The sequence below is a fragment of the Nicotiana attenuata genome, unplaced genomic scaffold (assembly GCF_001879085.1).
Source record: "Nicotiana attenuata strain UT unplaced genomic scaffold, NIATTr2, whole genome shotgun sequence".
Classification (NCBI taxonomy): domain Eukaryota; kingdom Viridiplantae; phylum Streptophyta; class Magnoliopsida; order Solanales; family Solanaceae; genus Nicotiana; species Nicotiana attenuata.
The window spans coordinates 219,797-230,768 of record NW_017671634.1 but is presented as its reverse complement, the minus strand read 5'-3'; the positions used below and the strand labels follow the sequence as shown (position 1 = coordinate 230,768).

General features: G+C 35.0%; 2 protein-coding genes across 2 annotated transcripts in view; one reads left to right on the top strand and one right to left on the bottom strand.

Moving 5' to 3' along the window:
* Positions 1 to 3,941: 3,941 nt before the first annotated feature.
* LOC109209407 (protein BUD31 homolog 2) lies at positions 3,942 to 8,764 on the top strand. The gene is made up of 4 exons (XM_019372665.1): positions 3,942 to 4,325; positions 7,676 to 7,777; positions 7,905 to 8,092; positions 8,366 to 8,764. The coding sequence occupies exons 2-4, from the start codon at positions 7,684 to 7,686 to the stop codon at positions 8,519 to 8,521; spliced, it is 438 nt and encodes a 145-aa protein (XP_019228210.1). The 5' UTR covers positions 3,942 to 4,325; positions 7,676 to 7,683; the 3' UTR covers positions 8,522 to 8,764.
* An 89-nt stretch (positions 8,765 to 8,853) lies between these two features.
* Positions 8,854 to 10,972, bottom strand: part of LOC109209406 (ankyrin repeat domain-containing protein EMB506, chloroplastic) — a 3,427-nt gene continuing 1,308 nt past the window's right edge. Inside the window, exons 2-7 of the mRNA XM_019372663.1 lie at positions 10,755 to 10,834; positions 10,440 to 10,538; positions 10,262 to 10,360; positions 10,073 to 10,171; positions 9,898 to 9,996; positions 8,854 to 9,301 (exon numbers count right to left, since the gene is read on the bottom strand). Coding sequence (XP_019228208.1) covers positions 9,197 to 9,301; positions 9,898 to 9,996; positions 10,073 to 10,171; positions 10,262 to 10,360; positions 10,440 to 10,538; positions 10,755 to 10,834 — 581 coding nt within the window. The 3' untranslated portion in view covers positions 8,854 to 9,196. The remainder of the gene's footprint in view (positions 9,302 to 9,897; positions 9,997 to 10,072; positions 10,172 to 10,261; positions 10,361 to 10,439; positions 10,539 to 10,754; positions 10,835 to 10,972) is intronic.

Sequence of the window (10,972 nt, the reverse complement as noted above, 5' to 3'; positions counted from 1 at the left end):
TCTTAATAAGTTAATAATATATATTATTCTTTTCTTTTCACACAGTCCATTTGCCAGTCAATTCTTTATTTTTAATGTTGTTCCAACACCATAGTAGTGCCACGTGAGGGCGATACTTAGAAATGTTTTGCACGCAATTTACAATAGATATATTAATAAATACACGCGATGTGCATTTTTCTTCAATTGCGAAAGCAAGACATAGTTTTGTAATTTTTTGTTTCTATACAGTAGGTGCATAACTCCTTTTCTTTTGTAATAACTTATATACACTTTACTATTAATTGGATCTTTCCAAATGGTGCTTGTGGGGTTCTGTTTATATAATTTACTAGTGAATTTGTTTTCACTGCGCATATTCGTAAAAGATATCAGTGAATACATTTATTATATTTGAATTGCTCAGATTATCTAATTATTAAAGATATCAAATCCAATATACTATACAAATAAAATTAATTATTGTAACATTTATCAAATTATTTTTTTAAAAAGTTCTTACTTTTTAAAAAAAATATCTACAATCATCAACTGATATTGAAGTTTAAATGAGATGAACTTAAATTAATTTTGAAATTTAGAGGTAAATTAACAGCTGCAGAAAAAAAAAATGTTTCATTTCCTTCATGAAATTAAATGTATCACGCACTTTCGAAGAAAAAAAAAGTTTTTTTTTTGGGTAAAAAATAAATATTGTTATAAGTAAATAGTAGTAACATATTGCATATTACCACGAGAGTTTTATGTCCTCTTATTATTGGCAAGTATTTTTTTGGGACTTTAAAAAAGTATTTTTTTCTTGGGGTTTGGGGGTTGGGGGTAGGAGGGGAGGTATTTTGCCGAAAAGGAAAATTACGGGCCAAATCTTATCCGGATTCGGACTACCCATCTATTTAGCTCCATAGCCGGTTCAATTGGTTAGCCTTTTACCGAACCCTGACGTTTTTTCCCCCCTCGATAAGAAAATCGAAGAGAATCCAAGCTAACCGGAGCTTCTTAGGTTCGTATCGTTCTCTGCGCCGCCGTTTCTTCCGCCGTCACAGTTAGTTAACTTTCAGTACCGGTACAATTGCTTTTCGGTATTTTTTGTCATTCAAACGTGTCCCTTTTTGGTACTAATTTACTTAATTTTATATGATCTTCTATATATGAAGAAATACGGCGTAGAAGTATTTGATTAAAGCAGATTTAGCTCATAATATTTGTTCGCTGAAGGAAGAATAATGCTGTAGGAAGTTAATTTAAATATTCTGATATATGGAAATAATAATTTATTTGCTGCATTTTCATTTTGTCTCTGGATTTTGATAAACTATGCGCACAGTTTTATTGTCATTGTCTTAATGGGTGGATGAGGAAGTTTTTGCATTAGCAACTTAGTTGTTATATTGGACTAGCAAATTTTATCCAAAAGTAAAAATAATATACATCTTCCTAGTCAATCCAAAAAGCTCTAAGCTACGCTAAAATCATTGAGGTAGCAGCCACACTTTTGAATTAAGGAAAACTAATGCAATCAAATTCTCTACTCTTCATTAAAAAGTAAAAAAACAATCCTACATCTGTTACAAGTTTCAGATGAAATACTAAATCCAAAAGCCGTGTGTTCTAAGTACGGAATAGCCGTTCCAAAAGGAAATGCGTTCTTAGATAAAAGCTAAAGTGAGATATGTATCCCTACTTTATATATTTTTCATTACTTCGATACCATATTCTTGCTGCCATGGTGGATGTCTGACGTAAAATGATTTAAGGCCACAAGAACCAGTACTCAACCTAATTTGCCTCGTTTTTGTGTTAATTAGAATGCTGATGACTTCCAGTTCACAGATTTTCTTCTTTATACTCCCCTTTAGCCCACGCCGTTGCTTTGTCGATTTGATAACGAGGGAAAGAAACAAAGGAAAAAAATGAAATGGATGTCAGGCGAGCACATATTCATTGCTTCTGCCATGTCAGCGGAAATCATTATTACTTGTCTCTTCTTTCTCGTTGAGAACAAGTTTCTGTTCAACTGTAATTGCTTGATTTGTAACCAAGAATTTAACCATGAAAACGTTCTTCCACAAACTTATCTGTAGAACGAAAACGGTCTTCCACAAACTTCAGGTATTCTCTGGCACTTTCTATTTGTGGAATAGTACTCTTAATGTTGTCGGCAATATTCATTCGCATAAACATAAGGTTTAGCCTGTTAGAGCGTTCCCATGATTTATAGAAAGACTTCTCATCCGCACTGCTCGAATCAGTAATGTTAGCGGGCTTATCATTCAGCAGAGCCAAGTCAATATCCATCACACGTAAGTGGAACTGGACTTGTTCACGCCATTCAGAGAAGTTTAATCAATTGAACACAGTAACAGACGAAGCAAGCGAATGAAAAGGAAGAGTTGCAAAATAGATAATACATGCTCACTAATCAATATGAATTCAACAAAACTGTTAAAGCATATCGCAATTCTCCTTTGGGTAAATACTACGACACACTATCTTAAATTAAGTGCCATTTAGTCTTTAATAGGTAATTAAATATTTTCAACCAAATATATTCCGTCTTTGGACAAACAATATATATTTGACTAATAATATTAATCTACCTCGTCATATTCACTATTCATAGAATAATTGATTCACCTCTGGGTAAATCGTAAGTTCTAGAAATAGTGAAAATTAATTTATCCACTAATTTTTAATTAAAGGCATTTCATTAATTTCATGGATAAACTATAATTTTATGTATGCATATTTTCATAAACAAACTAGTTTGGCCACTTTGGTGACTAACAAACTATATAACATAAGTGCACGCACAAAATAAAGATCAGAAGATTTTATGCATGTGAATACTTTAAACAATTTAGTTTGGTCACTTTAGTGACTAACAAACTATATACACATTAATCACATACATAAAATAAATTACAACATAATAGCTTCAAAATATATAGGAGAAGATACGGATACCATTCATATACATAACTCACGTCATAAAATATGTGATTAACGGGTTCAATATTGTCAACATTGAATTTTTTATGTCAACCAATTTAAACACCAAAAGTTTCTAGCAGAATCCTTATGGTTAATCTTAAGGAATTATTATTCTTGAAGTCAGTCTAAACTTCAACATAAACAATTTATTCCTCTTTTTTTTAATTTCTAAATGCTCACAAGTATATTGGACAATAACCTAAGTTTATAAAATATGCCAAAAACTACAAAAATATTTCGTTCTTTCCTTTCGGTGCCGCCTTCAAGGCTTTTTACATAATGCCAAGTTTGTTTAAGGAAAAGGAAAATAGAATAGATCAATCTTATAGCCCGTTTGGCCAAGCTTTTAAAATCAGCTTATTTTGAGAAGGGTTTTTCTTAAAAGTACTTTTAAAAAAAGTGCTTTTGGTGAGAAGTAGTTTTTGTTTGGCTAATTAGTTAGAAAAGCACTTTTGAGCAGTAATTAGTATTTGACCAAGCTTTTGAAAACTGCTTCTAAGTGTATTTTTCTCAAAAGTGCTTTTGGAGAGAAGCTACTTTTTTCTGCTTCTCCAAAATTGCTTCTGCTTCTCCTCAAAAACACTTTTTTTCCTTCCACAAGCTTGGCCAAACACCTCAAATTTTGGCCAAAAGTGCGTTTGGCTAAAAAAAAAAGCATTTTTGGCCCAAAAAAAAACTTGGCCAAACAGGCTATTAATTCGATAGATCAAGTCAACAAAAGCAAAATTAACTAAAACATGGAATCATTCATGGCTATGTATCCAAAAAGCATCCAATATGAGTACATTTCCTTTTTTTTCGCTAATTTAGAGTGTATTGAAAAATCTGGAAAAGACACTAAAAAAAAACGGGTAAATTGCTGAGATTTATTGTAGAGGGTATAAGTAACCTCCACAATTTGCATAATTTTACGGCAATATATTAGCCCCACAAAATTATATAATTTACCGGGTCTAAAATATCCGCAACCCTAAAATAATAGCGGGTCACACTCCCTCCAATTTTCCCCCAATCTTTTTCGCCCTAGAAACTTCCGCCTCAACAACAACAAAATACTCTCACGCTTCTTCTTCATTAATCAAGTTCTGCGCTGCTTCTTCTTCTTCATTAATCAACAAAATACTCCCACAGCTTTTATTCACTGAAAGAACAGCTGAAGAATACATTGTGCCTGCGATTTTCTTCAGTGTATTTTACTTTTGAACAGTGTATTTTACTTAGAATACATTGTGCCTGCGATTTTCTTCAGAATCAACCCATCCTCGTCACTTTGCCTGCGATTTTCTTCTGCTGCGCCGAGGGACCTATCGAAGCTTAATTTCTCTTTTTCAAAGGTTAGATCTATCCATCGTCTATATGTTTTCTTTTCCATTACTGTTATTTGTAATCACTTTTTTGTGTTAATCTGTTTTCACCCTGAGAAAAAGAAGATTTTCTGGTTAGTTTTTGCACCTCTCTTTTGCTACCCTTTGTGTGTATGAAGATTTTCTGGTTAGTTTTTGCACCAACGTTGCATTTTAATTATCGTTACTTTGAGATTGAAGCACCAATAGGTATTCCTTCTCTTGATTATGGTTATTTGTTGCCGATGATTCCGATTTGTTTAAGATAGAACAAGATTTCATCAGTGATAAAGAATAAATTGCACGAGATAGGACTGTAAAGTGATGCTGATGGTTCCTACTTTCCTTTTGTATAATATATGTAAAGAGAAACTCAAAGGGTTGATGATTCCTACTTTCCTTTTTTGCATAGTGGGGAACAGCTTTATTGTAAGCATCAATTAGCTTGAAATGATTGAACTTGATTTACTTATACTGGTCAATCTGGTGTCAAATTATCACTATGTCTTGAATATAATGGGAATTCTTCTTATACACTATCTCACCCTTGTCAAATATCTTGTAGTCTGATTTGCATAGAACTTTTTAATCTTGAGGTTGCTTTGTTCTGTACCAAGTCGAGGGTCTATCGGAAACTGCTCTGCCCTATCGGGGTAGGGGTAAGGTCTGCATACACATTACCCTCCCCAGACCCCACTTGGCGGGATTTTACTGGGTAGTTGTTGTTGTTGTTGTTGGAGATCACATTATGAGCAAATAGGGTTGATAAATTACTCAATTTTGGTAAAGTTTAAAATGAAATCTTATACAAAGATTAAGGAGCACATAAATTGGATTTGCTTTAGCAATTTTAGCTATGTTTAGTAGTAGGAGTAATAATTATAGCAAACATCAACTAGCAATATTCCTTTTGGGTCAATGTACAGTACACAATACATCTAGCAATTGAGTTCCATTAAGGTCAATGCCTCCTAAAATAAATTAGCAAGTGTTATGGTAAAATAATACAAGTGTACCACTTTATGGTAAAGTCCATACAGGGATTTTGATTTTGAATCAGTCAACAAAGTTCCCTTTCACACTCTGCTGGATTATAAGTCATAAAATAAAAGGTTCTAGCTGTTGAACATGTGCTCAGAAATAAAACCAGCACCCTGTCCCAGCATGTATTTTAGAGTAAATCCAGCCAAGTATGACCTGAAATAGCACATTACAGAGACTATATAATTTTCGTCATTTTAAATGATATAATACCAAAGATTTAAGTAATATATACATTGACAGTATAATTGCAGTTCACGAGTGATTGGAGTCAGGGGACTGTAAAATTCCTAACTGTAAAATACATTGTGCCTGCGATTTTCTTCAGAATCAACCCCTCCTCTTCACTTTGCTTGCGTTTTTGCCTCAGTCCTTGCTACCTTTTCCGTCTCCTCTCTAGCCATCTTTACACAACATACTCGATTGTTAGGTTTTGGCCATATGAATTCTCTCTACTCATCTCGATTATTTCGGTTTGTTTCATTCCAACACTATTAGGGTTTCTATAGGTCTTACTCTTGACAGTATCATAATCATGCCTAAACCTCATAAACCAAATTGCCCACAGACTTAGCAGCAGATAACGCAGGCGCTAACTTCGCCTCCTTGACAATAAAACCGTGTGCATAGTTTATCAAAATCCAGAGACAAAATGAAAATGCAGCAAATAAATTATTATTCCATATTTCAGAATATTTAAATTAACTTCCTACAGCATTATTCTTCCTTCAGCGAACAAATATTATGAGCTAAATCTGTTTTAATCAAATACTTCTACGCCGTATTTCTTCATAATATAGAAGATCATATAAAAATAAGTAAATTAGTACCAAAAAGGACACTTTTGAATGACAAAAAAATACCGCAAAAGCAACTGTACCGGTACTGAGAGTTAACTAACGGTGACGGCGGAAGAAACGGCGGCGCAGAGAACGATATGAACCTAAGAAGCTCCGGTGAGCTTGGATTCTGGAAACTTCAATTTTCTTATCGAGGGGGGAAAGAAACGTCGGGGTTGGGTAAAAGGCTAACCAATTGAACTGGTTATGGAGCTAAATAGATGGGTAGTCCGAATCCGGATAAGATTTGGCCCGTAATTTTCCTTTTTGGCATAATACCTCCCCTTCCCCACCCCCAACCCCAAGGAAAATACTTTTTTTGTTAAGTCCCAAATTATTTGCCAATAATAAAAGGACATAAAACTCTCGTGGTAACATGCAATATGTTATTTACTTATAACAATATTTATTTTTTACCCAAAAAATACTTTTTTTTCTTCGAAAGTGCGTGGTACATTTAGTGGGCATTTGGACATAAGAATGGTAAATTTCAAAAAAAAAGGGAAAAAAATTCCAAGTGAAAATGATATTTGAAAATTAGAGTTGTGTTTGGACATGAATATAATTTTGGGTTATTTTTGAAGTTTTGTAAGTGATCTGAGTGAAAATTTTAAAAATATTTTTTTTTGAGTTTTTAAAATTTTCGAACAATTTCAAAATCAATCTTCAGGGGAAAATTGAAAATTTTATGGTCAAACACCGATTCCAAGCTTATTGCGGGGGCATGCTCAACCGCCGTGACAGCAAATAGCGGAGGTTACTAATCTTATTATAACCTATTAGCATATAGTAATGCTAATTGGTGGAGAGATCTAAAAAGTAAAGGACATCATTATACTTTTATGAAGCATGTAAAATTATCTGATTATCAACTATGCCTTAGAATGTCAGTACAAGCAAAACTTTTATCTCTAATTTGCATCGTTGTGTTAATTAAAGTGCTGATGACTTCCAGTTCACAGATTTTCTTCTTTATACTCCCCTTTAACCCACACCTTTGCTTTGTCTATTTGATAACGGGGGAAAGAAACAAAGAAAAAGATGAAATGGATGTCAGGCGAGCACATATCCATTGCTTCTGCCATGTCAGCGGAAATCATTATCACTTGTCTCTTCTTTCTCGTAGAGAACAAGTTTCTGTTCAACTGTAATTGCTTGATTTGTAACCAAGAATTAAGCATGACTGATCTTGAAATTTAACCATGAAATACTGAGAATCCGAAAGCGTGTCCATGTAATTTTACTAGATTATGTATTGGGTAGTGTATCATGATCACATAAGAATATCAGTTTGGCTTTTGTTGGCCAATTGATGCTTTGGAACTCATTACCCGAGCATCTTCTATCATTTACCAAAATTGTTATTGGCAGTGTTTCTCTGACTGCTCAATCCTTGTTAATAAAGTCAAAAATTAAGATACATTTGTCAGTATGTTTCACATTTACATTGATTTGCTGCAGTTAAGGTCATGCCTAAAGTAAAAACAAACCGTGTCAAATATCCAGAGGGATGGGAGCTGATTGAACCTACTCTTAGTGAGTTACAAGCAAAAATGAGGGAAGGTATTGTCACTTCAGTTAATAAGAGTATAAGACAACTTTAGCATTCATTGTTTCCTATGTAGGCAAAATGATTTTCATCTCCTAATTTATTGTGGAACTTTAATGTTGGTTTGACCGTTTTGTACAGCTGAGAATGATCCTCATGATGGCAAAAGAAAATGTGAGGCTTTGTGGCCTATTTTCAAAATTGCCCACCAGAAGAGCCGGTATATTTTTGATCTATATCACAGGAGGAAGGAGATCTCCAAGGAATTATATGAGTTCTGCCTAGATCAAGGATATGCGGATAAAAATTTGATTGCGAAATGGAAAAAGGTATGTTCACACTCCTTGCTTCAGTTTGTGTGCCGCCTTTGCTTTTAAGTGCACTTGCATGAAGCCATGAACTATCCCTTTTTTTCATTTGTGGGGAACTCTTGTTCATGTACACATGCCAATGCATATTTCTCTTTTTTCTTTATGTATTTCTGTTTTGACTTTTGTTTAGTACTTTGGGGGGTTTGGGGGGGGGGGGGTTGGTGTGTCCTTTCCATTTGTGTATATACTGACTTTGTAGTTAATTCTTATGGTTTTGGCTTTGAATTACAGCCTGGTTATGAACGGCTCTGCTGTTTGAGGTGCATGCAACCACGAGATCACAACTTTCAAACAACTTGTGTTTGCCGAGTTCCACAGCATCTTAGGGAGGAGAAGGTTATTGAATGTGTCCATTGCGGCTGTAAAGGTTGTGCAAGCGGAGATTAACCTGTTCTTTAGAATCAACTAGTGCTTAATTTTACATGTTTTGTACTTGTAGTAAACCTACATTATTCAAAGCACTGATCAAACGATGTCTAGAACATCGTAGTCAGTTCAATGCTTGAGGTTGTGTTGGATGAGATAACAACTGTGGTCGCAGTACCTATTGTAACCTGTGTAACCTATTTATCGTAGACTACTTGCCTTAAGATAGTTTTGATGGTTGTTTGCAAGTTAATCCTTACAGCATATCAGAATATAGTGTAAAAGCTACTTGGGTTGCAGGATGCTTAGACAATTTCTGATGGGTATTAAAAGTGTCACGTTTGATAGGGATAGAAGTTGTAAGAGATTTTCATAGAAGTATGTAGAATTCATGACTTTCCAAATTCCAACTCCCTGATATTGAGACATGTATACCATAAAAGTAGATAGTTTATGACCGACTGCACATTTGCCCAAAGATTTTACACCAGTGATTCCATGGCTGATAGTCAATCTGACTTGTGCTTCAATATCTCCATCTTAACACGCTTAATATTTCCTCCTTAATTGGAGATCTGCATTTTCTTCTTCTGTCGGCGGCAAAACTGGGGCGGCAAAGTCAATGTTCTGGCTCTAATCTTCTTGAATATTTGGAAGATCAATCTCTTGGAACTGTGACTAAACTGTAGAAGCGAATCACAGCTCTCTATTAGCAGGAACGAGCTTCAGTAATTTCGCCAGATCATAAGACTTGAAATCTTTGCCATAACAAAGGCTAAGATCAAGGGGTGTATTGCCATCCTGTGAAACGTAAATGTTCAAAGGCTATTAAAATTTTCACAAGCATACCTCTCTAAGGAAAGAGAAGCACAAAACTCTTAACTCTTACTAATAGAAGAGCAATGGCAAGGTATAGAAAAGTCCACCATGGAAAATCCTCCCATCCCAGGAAAATTATAGTGCGCAAGTGCGATAAAAACATTTTTTTTGTATATACATAAACCGTTGAATCCACTTAACATAAGGAAGATTCTAGGTATAACATTTTTGCATTTTTTTGAATCCCTATTCGTGGCTCACTCATCCTACATATAGTCATGGTGGATAGTATCTTTTATCATTCATCTACCGTTTGAGTTGGATTGGCACGTCTATATTTGGCTTGAATGGCCTTTGCCATCCTTTCTCAAAGCTGAGGGCAAAAATGAGTTGTAATTAGGATATTTATCAATGAGAAGAACATCATTAGAGTTGCATTACACGCATACATACAGGTAGGAGGAGGTATTAAAAACCACCCAACTGGGCAGTACGGATAGTTCTTAAGCGTATTTTAAGCCGTAGAGACTGAACCAGCAATAACACTAGTTTGGCACTAAAGTTATAGCTACAATTACCTTATTCTTCCTGTACTTATCTGCTCCATTGACTAGAAGAATTTTAGCTATGTCTCTGTTTCTGCTTTGCATGGCCACATGCAGCGGCGTCCAGCCCTCCTGTAAGAAGGAATTACTACAAATAAGCTAACAGGACCATGAAAATGTCAGAAAATAAAATAAAATGTTCACTTACATTATCAGCAACATTCACATCAACCTTGTATTTGATTAACAACTTGACAGTTTGCATGGCTCCTACTTGAACTGCATAATGAAGCGGGGTAACACCGTCCTGTTATCAGGGAGACATAAAATATGATCCCTGTAATCAAACTTTAAGCAAGTTGTTTAAAAAGTGAAAAGCAAAACCAAGTTGTCTCACCAAATCCCTAACTTGAGGATTTGCATCTTTTCTTAGAAGATGACTGATAACAGCCTCTTTTTTACCAAAAACAGCATGGTGGAGAGCAGTTCGCCCTTCCTGTCACCAAATTAACCAACGAACAAAGGTATTAAATGTCAATCAACACTATCTACGTTATGGATACAACGGATCTTACCTTGTCAACAACATCAATATCGAGACCCTCCTCTAGAAGTTTATCCATAAATCGTATCTGCCCTGCTAATGCAAAAGTGTGAAGAGGGTTCCATTTTTCCTGGATTAGACACACATCCAATAGTATCAGGACTTGTTCCAGAAACCAGCAAAAGAATGTATGATTTCTTTTCAATAATGTAGATTTTGGTCTCTACAGTTTGTAAGCAGTTTCTAACAGTTAGAATAGCAAGCCCCTGGCTTGCACGAAAGACTACTAATTTACTTATCAGAGAAGATGTTAGAAAAGAGGCAGCAGGAGGTCCTAGGAACTTACAGTTGATATCTTATCCAGCTCTGGAGTTTGGTTGCGGTACAAAATTGCCCTTTCTTCTGGGCTCAAAAGCTGTTCAACCTCTGAAACAAAAACAAAAGTTAGATGCTAATACTTTATCGTTCACTTGCCCAAGCGCAATGAACTTTTTTTTTTGTGCGTGTGTTGAGGGGTTTTTTTTTTTTTTTTTTAGGGGGGGGGGGGGGGGGGAATTGAGAGGA